This window comes from Pagrus pagrus (assembly GCF_965226575.1).
Source record: "Pagrus pagrus genome assembly, chromosome: 7".
NCBI lineage: Eukaryota > Metazoa > Chordata > Actinopteri > Spariformes > Sparidae > Pagrus > Pagrus pagrus.
The window spans coordinates 14,580,490-14,593,192 of NC_140191.1; the positions used below are offsets into that span (position 1 = coordinate 14,580,490).

General features: G+C 42.5%; 2 protein-coding genes across 2 annotated transcripts; both read left to right on the forward strand.

The window, feature by feature from the left end:
- The first annotated feature begins 207 nt into the window (after window positions 1-207).
- LOC311260481 (protein S100-A13) lies at window positions 208-7,913 on the forward strand. Its single transcript, XM_084358323.1, has 3 exons — window positions 208-366; window positions 7,121-7,252; window positions 7,404-7,913. Exons 2-3 carry the CDS (start codon window positions 7,133-7,135, stop codon window positions 7,572-7,574), a joined length of 291 nt encoding a protein of 96 aa, XP_084214449.1. The 5' UTR covers window positions 208-366; window positions 7,121-7,132; the 3' UTR covers window positions 7,575-7,913.
- Window positions 7,914-10,728: 2,815 nt separating this feature from the next.
- s100t (S100 calcium binding protein T) lies at window positions 10,729-12,481 on the forward strand. The gene is made up of 3 exons (XM_084357135.1): window positions 10,729-10,813; window positions 11,709-11,871; window positions 11,960-12,481. The coding sequence occupies exons 2-3, from the start codon at window positions 11,710-11,712 to the stop codon at window positions 12,122-12,124; spliced, it is 327 nt and encodes a 108-aa protein (XP_084213261.1). The 5' UTR covers window positions 10,729-10,813; window position 11,709; the 3' UTR covers window positions 12,125-12,481.
- The last annotated feature ends 222 nt before the right edge of the window (window positions 12,482-12,703 follow it).

Consider the following 12,703-nt stretch of genomic DNA (forward strand, 5'->3'; position numbering starts at 1 on the left):
GTGCAACTATTAAACAGACATGAAATAAAACCTCAAACTATGTATCAAACCACGTTGTAAAGACGTGTTTTCCTGAACTGCGGAAATGTTTGTTCCAAAATGTTGCTGGAAATCGGCTTGTGTTGCTCAAGCTGCGCCTCTTTCCACATTCCTCCTCTCACAGGCACACGCCCTATGACAATGAGAGAGAGAGAGAGAGAGAAAAAAAAAGGAAAAAAAAGTTGGCTGGAGTGAGAAGTTAAATCACGGAAAAGATATGTGTTGCAGTTTAATCTTGCTCAAGACCGGAGAGGACGATCTGTGAGAGAGAAAGGAGAGCAGCTTCCAGTGAAAGACTTTCTTGCTTTTTGTGATCCTGTCCTAACGGTGAGTGCTTCATTCTCACTCCTGTGTGCTCGGCCTCGTCAAAAGTGATCAGTTTAGCTTTATAACCTCCGCTGTGTCATGAATTTTGCATAATTAGCGAGCGTCTCTATTGTCGTTCCCCAGCTTGGTGGCCACAGGGATCAGGTTCCCCTCCTTGGTAATTGATCCCCAATCCCTTTACACTTCCAGAGAAACACGAGGCTCGAGTTTACTTATTTATTCGCAGCGTGTCAGTCCTGCCTCTGGTCGCTCTACAAATTGTCAGGATTAGTTCGGGCTAAATGTAAATGTGGGGACGCGGGCAAGCCCCTGACATCTCCGTTACGCACGGCGGTGGCCACTTTTGGCATATGCGCCGAGGTCGCTGTCGCCCCGTTAAACAGTCATACCGCGATGGCTCAGATTTTTTTTTTCTTTTCTTTTTTTCTTTCCTCTTATCAGTCTGAATTATTCACGTTTAATAAGACTCCGGTAGCGAGACTCGGGTAGCTTCGACCTGGTGTACTTAATGACGCGCAGGAGAAATAGCGACCTGGGCGATGACAGGTAACATGCTCATGGAGGAAATGAGTCAGTCACACCCAGCGCAAACAACACCAGCAGGGTGGAGCTGATTGGTCAGTGGGGTTAATCAATGCTCGTGAGCTATCATGTGCCAAGAGCAGAATACTGACCCTGTGTGGTCTAAAGGGCAGTCTGGGGAAACACTGGAGCTCAGATATGGAAGATGTTAAAAAGTCTGGAGCGGTTGGGTTGGGTGGCCCCGAGTGACTTACCTGTAAACTGGTCTGAACATGTCGAGCCTGGGAGCTGATTGCAACACCGAAACTCTCAGCAAACGTCCGCACAGTAGTCAGGTTTTATTCGATTTATTTGGGAGGTATTGTTATTTGGGAGGCACAAACAGGTATGTGTGCAAGGGAGGCCTGGTGGAGATGTAGCATAAAGAGTTGTACACAAAACCTGACAAAGTGAAGTAAACAGATCACAACAAAAAGTATGCTCAGATAAACTGTAGAGACAACAAAATGATGGTTCCCTAGTTTGATAATACAAAACATTTGATCATATTAACGTGAAACACCATCATTAATACATGGCAAATGTATAGTTAATCAAACTTAATGATTGTTTCTCTGTTAACAAACAATGAAATGCTAAATAGTGCTAAACTATTTATTAAGCAGTTGTGTATTGTAAAGTTGCAGCTGGTGTTTATAATACTTTGTAAATGTTAATAAACTGTGAAATTCATCTACAAGCATTATTTGAACGTCCGTGATAAAGTTGCAACTGATGTTTACAAACCTTTACAGTTCCTTAATAAATGGTTTATAAAGCATTTCATTGTTTGCCGACAGTGAAATAACTAATAACTGAGGTTTAATCAACTATAAATTCCCCATTTATTGATGATGGCTATAGCGAACCTTTCATTAATCCAATTTAAAACCAGCTATCGCAGTCGTTTAATCTATGGATCAGGATCTCTGAAGGAGTGACACGGTATATTTGAAGGATTATAAGAAATAAACTCAGCAGAAATTAGAGACCGCTGCGACACCCCTCAACATGTTGACTTTCCAACCCATGAGTACTCAGCAGTCATTGCTACATTATAACAATAATGATAATAAACCTTATTTATATAGCAACTTTAAACACAGAGTCTATAAAGTGCTTTGACAATCAAGCAAACACAGTAAACTCAGGAAGATGATATCACAGAATAAACACTCAACAGTCAAGTCAAACATTATCATGTGAGCAGTCAGTACTCATGGGTCGGACCACACCCTTCTTCGATCTCAGCCTTCATTTAGAGCTCTTCTCTAAATTTAGGGGCCTAAAGTAGGGTCTGGTTTGGGGGGAAATGGCCCCTTCTCTATGTCCTACCCCCCTTACTTCAAAGTCCTTTTAGGCAAGTCTTGCTACGAGGAAGCCTTTACTTTCAGCGGTCACAAGGACATAAAACTGTACGTATAGAATCACCAGTCAAACCTAATTAAAAGAAGATTAAAAGTTTGCTTTCTTTGCCCCCAAATTAAGTCTTAAAATGTTTTTTTCTCCACACTTACACTTCTATTATACATGCGCACAGTTTGGTGACGCTAACTTCTTTTACAACTCAGTCCAGAGTGCTGTGATGTCACTCTGTCAGCTCATCCCACCAGAGCACTTGAACAAACACGGGTTTAACGTCTAGTGTTTAAAACCTCCCCCTTCTTGGTAATCCTGTGCATTAGCTCCTCCGTACCCTCTACAAGTCCGTCTGCAGCTGCACCAAATCGGTTGAATCTCAATAGTGTGCAACAACACGATTGGCTGATGTCTTACCCGGTTTGGCTGTATTAAAGTAGACTATTGGCTTTTCGTGGGGAGGGACGGGATTTGTGTCATACAACTGCCATCTCTGGCTTAAAGGACTTTTCTGATCCAAAGTGGTTTGCCTCTCATAATGTCTCTGCTTCCGGCATTGTTTCACAGACCACACCTATCTTCGAAACTCGGCCTTCATTTTGATCTCAGCTACACACCTGTAAAGTTTCGTCACTGTGTCTTGCATAGTTGCAATGTTTTCACCGTGCCAAAAATCATAGTTAGGACAATGGGTGTCACGAGGAACACATTTTGCCATGGTGATACCCACACACCCACCCACACACACACACACACAAGGTATGAACATTGCCAGCCCTGCTGTCGAAGCAGGTTAGACACAACAAAATATATTACGTTTTTCATATAATCCTCTAATTCTTATCACTTGATAATTACTGGATAGTTTTACAACCTTCGGTCCCCTCAGTGAAAACATGTCCCTCTTTGGTTAACCTGCTCGTATTCAACTGGAGAGATGTTACTTTATTTAGAACAGTCTCAAGACAAAAATTTGGTTTTGAATCACTGAACTAGCATGTCTGTGGTGCAACATTACCGTAAAATGCCACAAAAAGGAGCAGAAAAGCAAAAGAAACAATGCGCTGGGCCTCATTCAGGCATTCATTACACTTGAGTCATTCCGATCACCGACTCCACGCTGTGAGTCTGAATGGAGCACATGTCCTGAGAGGATGTAGGAGATGTACTCAGGCTACCTCTCGCTCTTATCAGACAAACTGCATGTTCCTTTCTACCCATTTGTAATTCTGCGGCCCCGATGTCTCCAGTTCTGACCGAGGCCTACTTGGTTTCATGTTCGTCTCATTACGCTCCGAAGAGACGCTAATGGATGGTGGCCCGTCAGGCGTTTTGATATATGGCCCGTACAACTCCAACAAACACATGCAGACACACTCAGGGTCTGCCTGCTCCCGTGCTGCTGTTCGTCTTGTACAGGGTGTTAGGAAGGTGTGGGGACAATTATAGTAACCCATTAAATAATAATGAACAGCATGCTGATGACAGATGCTCTCTAGCATGTAGGAAAGAGTTGTGCGTTCACCTCTGTGTGTATGTGTGTGTGCTGGCATGGCGGGGAGACATGAAACAGAATCCAGGGTTTGGGTGCCTGCTCTCGCTCACCCACTAATTAGGTTAATGCAGCAGAAGTCCTAATTGGTGTTGTCCGTCTTCAGATATGTGTCTCTCTCTCTTTAGCTCTCTGTCTGTCTATATGTGCGTCTGTGTGTGTAGGTTAGTGTAGGTGCATAGTGCGAGCACTGAGGTGTGACATCTGTGTCAGATGGGAGATTTACCAGCTTCTACAGTTACGCTAACAACATCGCCACAGGCAGCCATCATCATTACCCGCTGCCTCCTGGTAGTTTCCAATACAACGCTGGAAATCCTGCAGCAAGGCCTCACACCACACTGCTGCGATACTTATCGACTCTACTCAAGTATCTGCAGCATTTATTCAGGCCTTTTGTTTTCTCTGAGCAGAAGCCTTTGAAATGTTGTTTGTGGAGACAGCAGAGAGCTACACATGTCGTTCTGTGGGCTGAATAATGTCAGGACACGTGAGGTCGCACATGCACCGGCCGTACCGCGAACATATTCTACGACTCATTTCCATATGAGACAATAAACAGTGTGTACTAAATGTTCATTTGATAGTCTACAGTTTTATTATTGTTATCATCAGCTGCATTTTAACGCCATATAAACCAACAATATATTGAATAACTGTCTGTATTAGTATTAGTATAGACAGTGGTGGAATGTAACTAAGTACATTTGCATAAGTACTATACTATACTGTAACATAGGACACATATTAGATACTTAAAGGTGCACTTTGTATTAATAAGAATCTTATTATATAATATATAACCGTATAACAGTCGTAGCTAACATTTTTCTGGATTAAGTACTTTACTTTGAAATAATATTACTGTAAAAATAAATTTTCTTTATTATACTTAAATACTTTTACTTAAGTAAATTATCTGTAAACCTGTAAAAATATGCAAGAAATAAAGAAACATTTTTGTATCGATATGAAATGATACGACGTGTCCCAATTCCATAATACATACTAACAGTATACAGAATATACTAAATGCAAATTGTAATTTATACTGTTTTTGCAGTTAGTTCACAAAAAATACAGACGATGATGGATTTCAATCAAACTTTGGCATGTCCCTGCCTATTAAACATCACAAATAAACTGTAAACAAACATAAAATAAAATGCAGGCTTTGTTAGTTGTTTTTTGTTTTGTTTTCTGAGTTGTTCCTGCGTTTTCTTTACGACCTTCCACATTTAGTTTGAATGTTTTGCAGCTGGCACATTGTGGGAGAAGAGTGTGCACTAACAGCACATTCAAAAATCAAGGTTTTCAACTATTTAGACATATGAAAACACTACAAAGGCAAAGTCAGCAGTGAGTTATTACGTAGTTTGGAATTAGGACACAGCTGACATCTTCGTGGAGCTCTCCCATCATCCATAATTGATATTAGTTTACATTTTCTGCAGCTGTGAGACCCCAGGCCTGTTTCACAGCAAACATCTTTACCCGACACTGTCAGAAAAGCACAGGTGTTGCTAATATCATTAACGATGGCTCTGTTCTATTCATGTGTCCCAGTAAGTCATGACAGTGTGACAGTGAGGCAGCATCAACAATACCAGGACCCTGAAACTGGAGCTGCTGAATGGAATTCAGCCATTATTAATTTTTTATTATTCACACCTGTGCTTAAGGGCTGAATATTAAGCGGATAGGTAAACTTTGTCACTTTTCTAGTATGAACAGCATCATCATAATGTGTGTAAAATGAGCATGTAGTAAGCTTTTGTTCTGCTACTCGATTGACATCCAATGAAAGCATAAACGTGCGTTCATCTTGTTACTGTCCTTCCTGCAAGGTCCAACTAGCAATGAGCGGTGAGTGAAATCAACCAAGAAGTGCTCATCTCAAATGTTCAGCTGAGGATTTAGAGTCTGTCAATAAGAGCAGCATTAGCCGTTGCAGGCTAGTTTAATCCACCGTTTGTCAGCTCGTACTTGAGCACAGTACGCAGAGTATTCCTACAGTGTGAGGGGAAGTGTGCTGCAGCAGACGGGCAGCAGGCAGTAATCTGAACCTGCGGCCTCCCGCTGGCTTCTGGGGATCAGATGTCCACCGTCAGAGATCACAGCTCCCATTGTGTTTACCTCAGAGACTCCCCTCCTCTTCAACCTTCCATCACTCCCTCTTTCTCTCTCGCTCTGTTTACCTCGGTGAGCCTCGAGGCTCGGCCCCTCCATCTCCCCCCCGCGTCCTCTCCTCCTCCTCCTCCTCTTCTATGCTGACATCACTTGTGTGTCTCACCTTTCTCACATCCTTATGTTCAGGGGACATATCCAAACACAAACACAACTACAAAAAACTACATATGTCTTCAGTGCAGCACATTTATGGCTTAAATGGTAGATAAATTTGCTTTATTTTGACTTAAAGGTCCAGTGTGTAGTATTTAGGGGCAGAAATGAAATATAATATTCAGAATGATGTTTTCCTTATTGTCTAATCATCTGAAACTAAGAATTGTGTTTTATTTACCTTAGAATTAGCCTTTAATGTACACATAAAGAGTCCGTTCCCACAGAAAAGTCAAACACTGACTGTAGAGAGGGTCTATCGTGTTTTTAGTGGGGAGAGGAGGGGAGGGTGAGAGAGACGAGGAGGTATTTGCAGATTATGGTAGTGACCTGCAACTAAACCTTTAATTTAAAGGTGTTATTGATAACATTCAGCCACTAAATGTGAGTCCATGTCCCCCCTTCCATTGCTCTCGTCACAACACAGCTGTTATTTGAATCATCTGCCCACATTAATGTTGCTAATACTAGCCGCTAGCCTGACAAACATTTCAGAAATGTTGTTTTTAAGGAAAAGGTTATTCTGCACCTTTCTACAAGCTCTGTAGATGTATTATTTTAGAAATATGATTTTTTTTTTTTTATTTAAAAGAGTTTACTCATTAATGCTTTTTATGTCAGTCTGCTTCCAATTATATCACACATATTAAATGAAGTGAAATCTTGTCATATAACTTGATTTTAATACATTATGATATATAATAAGATTGAACAGAGAATCCCACACAAGCACTCCAAGGTTATGATGTGCTCTCTTCTGCGACAATGCTCTCAATAACTGAAATAAGCCTTTCATCCACCCAATGCAAATATATTTTGATACTAATAAAATTCATGGCAGCTGTTCCCTACGGCATGATGTCTGACTGTCTAAGATATGGCCATATCTCTCCTTGCCACTTCCTACATTAAATTCTCCTTTCGGCTTTTTGTCTCTAGCTCTCTTTAGATATGGAGGAAGCAATCAAGACGATGGTGACCACATATCTGGGTTCTTCCAGGGGGAAGGATGGCCTGAGCAGCAAATCCTTCCAGAAACTGGTATCTAAACAACTTGGCAACATCATGGAGGTAAGGAACTGCGTAACTTTTTGCTGCTCTCCATCGCACTACGCTGTAAACAAAGAATCCATCAGTATGTTTGAATGTATTTTATTTTCATTTTATCATATTAACGCTAACATTACCCCCCGTCTGCTTCTGCGTACCCGTTTGTGCTCAGAATACTAACAGCACCTCCGCCGTTGCGGAGATGCAGCGAGGACTGGATGAGAACAACGACGGAAAGGTCAGCTTCCAGGAATACCTCACTCTGATTGGCTACTTGGCCAACTCCACGAGTGAGAAGATGCAGTCCCAGACCAACAGTGGATCCAATGCAGATGCTTCATAAATGCTACAGTGTTTAGTTGATCAACAAATGAACGGCCATTTTTTACATATCTCTTCTCATTTCCAAATGAGCAGAACATCATATATGCATTTTTATTTTATTTTTTACAGCAGTCCATAATCATTTTCATACAGTTAATCGACCAGCTGTATAAAGCTCTAAACTACACCTGTCTGTCTGTCCAGATCAACCTGTTTTTTTTTGTTTTTTTTCAATTTATTGATCTCCTCTGTCAAGGACATATTGAAGGACTCTGAGCTGGGAGTGTCTTTTTTAGTACCAATTATACAAAGGACGCTTACTGTATTTTCAAAATAAAAGCTTTATATGATAAAACTATTTGGTGAGTAGTTTTTAATTTCCTCTAACTTTAGTTGCATTTTCATTTCCAGTTTGTAATATTGCTACCCATTGACATTAACATTGTTTTCCTGTGGCAGTGTTGACATTTATAACTGATGTTTTGTTTGTACAGTGTGGTTAAAAAGTAATACACCAAAACCTGGAACTACTCTGAACATTTCAGGATTTATGAAGTGAAAGTGTCAGAAGTCAAATTGTTATTCTCTACAAAGAGAGGCTTTGAAATTACAGCTAGACTAAAGGTTTGTCAGGGGCCAGTGCATGTAACTCTAAAATGCTTTGCAGAAACTGGATCAGTTGTATCCAACCCAAAGTGACCACACCATCAGAAGATCAATACATCAAGCTCAGCTCCCTGAGCAATAGAAAAGCAACTTCATCGCAGAGTTTGCTAAATGAACAACGTAAGACTCCTATCGGCAAAAGTCCTGTCAAAAGAAGGCTGTCTTTTGGTCTCAGAGGACGAGTAGCAGTTTCTGAACCACCTCTCAGGAGAGGAAACAAAGCCTGAAACGCTTGAGGTGGGCAAAGAAATACCAGAATCTGCAGTGGATGACTGGACAAAAGTCCTATTTACTGATAAATCCAAATGAGAGAGTTATGGCAGTAACAGAGGGGCGCATGGAGACAGAGGAGAGAATGAAGGGGGTGTTTTGGACACCTGCACAGAAGTGACTCCCCCCTGACCAAGGAGAAGCCCCACTCCAATCCTTAGAGACTCTTCATCTGGTTTGATCTTTGTGGAGAAGGATTCATACTGCACATCAGGTTTTGCAGAAACTTGTGTAGTCCATGCCAGCTCGAGGCCCTTTTGCGTTATTTAGACGTGTATAGATTTTTTTCACTGTTCTTTCACCCTTATTTCCATATGTACCATTAAGGGTGGTGGAAGAAAGGAAGGAGGGGAGACTGGAGGGGCAAATAAGAGTCATTTCGTCAGGTAGTTGGTTCTTGTGCTTGTAAACTTAGTCAAGTATTCTAAATGTATGTAAAGCCTCATCCTTCAGGGAGACCCATTGAGATACAGTATGTGTACAGTGGTTTCCCTGATATGCTTTGACATTGTCCCACAGGCTCCTCTGCAATGATATCAGCTCCCTCCACAGCTACCAGCGACACTTGCTAAATATAGCTGTGACATCCCTGACTAGTCAAGCTCGGCTGCCTTTATATGCATCAACTATTGCAACCAGATCCTGACATACAGTATACGCTTCCTATTGTGCACCATCCTCCACTCTGCAACACTATACACACACACATATGGTGCATGCACACTGTGCTGACACAAAATACCGCAGCGAAGAAGACGCACTTAGGAAATCAAACATACATTTAATGAGAACGATGCTGTTTGTGCATTCTTGTCGATGTCGTTTTCTTTCTTGAGATCATTCATTCAAGTGCGCATGATTGTATGTGTACCCTTGTTTCCGTGCCATTTGGCTCTCACTGCATCCAGTATACTGCTTTAAAGGGGCACTATGCAGTTTTGGAGAAGACATTTAAACTCAGAATTTTAATGTTTACAAACTCAGAAATATTTATTTTTTCCATAACTGAATAAACAGCATGTTCTCAGAAGAAGAAAAAAAGGCTCAAGAATAATATTTGAAGCTAAAAAGATGGCAGGGTCCGCCACATATAAAGAATGTTAAACAGCATGAAGCTGTGTTGTCCTTTAAGGTCAGCTTGTTTATTAATCTTATTCAGACATGAAACAAAGAGAGTTTGTTTTTTTAAGCATTAAACAAAAAGCGATGAGGATCAATGTCAATGAAGATCTTTCTCCTCTGATTAAAGTGTCGTTCAGAGTGCACCTTTAAGTCTGATGGACTGGATGAACTATTTGCATGAACTATAAGCATATTTGCTTTTGCATCTTTAGTTGATCCTTTTTCATGTGTTTTGTGTACCCGGCGTATTTTGATGCTTCAGGTGTGAAGGGGTGTGTGAAAGTGTGTGTGTGTGTGTCCTCGTATTAGCACGTCTGCCTTTGTGTGTGTTTTACAAAGACTTTGTATGGGGATTTCTCTGCATGGCTGCCAGGTGTGATGGCTCCATTCATCGGTGCTACACTAATCCTTCGGATACTGTATCAGGCATGACCCCCCCCCCACCCCGCAATCTCCTCCAGTAAACATCCTACCCACACTTATACGTTCCCCAACACTGTCTGCTGCTTAAAACCAGACACATTTGGAAGGTTTATCAAGTGATTCATCGTTGTCATGGTGCAGTATTTATTTTAGCACTCCCTGTCAGCCTTTCCTTTGTTTTGACACGCAGAACGAAATGGTTGCACAACAGGGCGGCAGGATAATCCACTGTCAGAGAAGCGAGGTGTAGCATAGCAAGTGATACGTCATGACCAGTGTGTTGAGCTCATCAGACTCTGAATGTCTTGAGACTAATCCCGTGTCTGTCAGACTCACTAATTACACTTTGTACCTGCTGTGTTACTTAACTTTCACACAGACTCATATCTGAGAATCACAGGAGCACATTAAAAGTTTACAGGAGCGTCTGTTGTGTGCATTGTTGTCATATTATGGGTGCTTTTTTACAGTTTACTTGCTTGCTGTAGTTGTCATCTCTGTCTGACAGAGCGATGGGGGGAGCAGGTGGATCCTTCATGTGTCCATTGAGCGGACAGCAGGTGTCTGATGCGTAAACAGAGAAGGAGGAGGAGGAGGGGGATGGCAAGGAGGAGAGGAGCAACAGGTGGAAGGAGGGACAGAGGAGGAAGGGGTGAGTGGGATGGGTGGAGTGAGGGATGTATTTAAGACGTTGTCCTTCTCATCCTCCTCATCAGTTCGCTGTCGTCTTCTCTCTCCTCACTTGACCAGCAGGCCAGCGCTCATCCTCCAACTCAGGTAAGAAGTGATGCAGAGGACAGCTGTGTCTCTGCATTTCGTGCAGGTTGTTTCTCACTGTTTTTACTCTAAGATTTTTAGGGGTGCAGCTAATGTTATCTGCAGGTGGACTCCCTGTTGGAACAAGAATGACAGGAAGAGCTTTCTAGTTTTTCACTGAGAAGTTACGCCACCTTCATTTATGTCGAACAAATGTCTTTTCGATCATTTTCTATGCCGCTGATTCGTGAGAATTTGGAGCGTTATCTCCCCCAAGAGAAACCGGTGTAAGGCGTGATTGACAGTTAGGAAAAGCCTTCACAGTTCAGAGGTGATGTAGGTTCAAGAAAGGCAAGGGCTTACACCTGTCTCTGGTGTTTTCTGCCATCTGGCTGAGCTAAAGTAAAAGCCCGATCAGGTTGCCTCTGTGTGTCCTGGTTACATCTCCTGCACTGGTTGGGCTGTTTTACCAGCTTAGAGTTTCACTCTTATCAGCTGGCTCACATGTCCGGCTGCTGAGTATGTCCTGACTCCCAGAGGTCCTCTCGCCGGGGCAAAGCAACAAACAGATTGAGGATCAGTTTATCTGCAGCAAAATCTTATCAGGGCCGCTGGCGGGGAGGAAACACTCCTGATGAGAAACTGTGCAGGGTTTCAAACTCTGGCACAGCATAGAAGATCAGTTGTTAGCTATCCTGCTGGTAGTGTTGCATCTATCTGTCTGTCAGCCAATCAGAAAAAGAGAGTTCAGGCATTTTTGTGCAGGAGAGAGCATCCCAGAGAGTCTGCAGCCTGTATTGATTTGCAGCAGCCTTGTCCTGCATGCTCTAGAAAGCAGATTTTTGCAGAAGTACTGACGTGGACTGCTCTTGCTTTCTTCTCTTCCCAACCTTCTTCTTCTTCCATCCCTCTCCAGAATGTCTTTGCCCAACTCAGAGAACGCCTCCACCCTGGAGAACGCCATGCAGCTCTTGATCCAGACCTTCCACAAGTACTCTGGAAACGAGGGCGACAAATACACACTGAGCAGGGCCGAGCTCAAGGAGATGCTCACCACGGAGCTCGGCAACTACCTGGGGGTAAGGAGATCTATTCTACAAGATGCGCACACACGTTTTATAAAACAGATCCAGCCTACATCTCTATTTTTCATCCTCACACATGCAGAACGCCCAGGATAAGGAGGCAGTGGATAAGGTGATGGGAGACCTGGATTCCAACAACGATGGGGAGGTAGATTTCACCGAGTTCATCATCCTGGTCGGCGCTCTCACCGTGGCCTGTAACGACTTCTTCCTGGAGTACAACGACAAGCCAGAGAAGAAGAAGTGAACCCGTCCTTGGCACGAGTCCACTCTGCAAACTCGCACGCTCCAGGGAGGAAACAGTTATAAGGCAGGAGAGAAGAAGAGGGAAATCCTGTCATGGACAAATACACACACACACACACACACACACACACGTCTAATTGTCACAGTGAATGTTGGGTGTTTCTGTATTTGTCCAGGCAATCCATTGCAAACTGTGTTTACTACTATGTGAAAATCTGGAGGGATTTAAAATCAGTTTCAGCACCTGTCATTGTTAAAAATGTGAATGTACCTCTGTTTCTTTTTCCTCCAGTGTATTTTGTAACACATTCAAGTGAAGGAATTTCTCCCTGGAAAGAATAAAAGTGACCTTTACTCAATACAACACAGTGTTGGTTGCACTTTCTTACAGCAAAAATGATGAGCAGGAGCAAACGACAGGCACCAGGGGGCAGCAAGTGGCCCCTCAGTTGAATCCTGGCAGAGGATTATTGCATTACCTTTAAATTGCTTTGCACATGCTGGTGCAGCACTTTATTCCAGCAGCGGACGGATGTAAATCAGAGATAGAGCCGTCAACCACCGGCGAAGAGATATATAT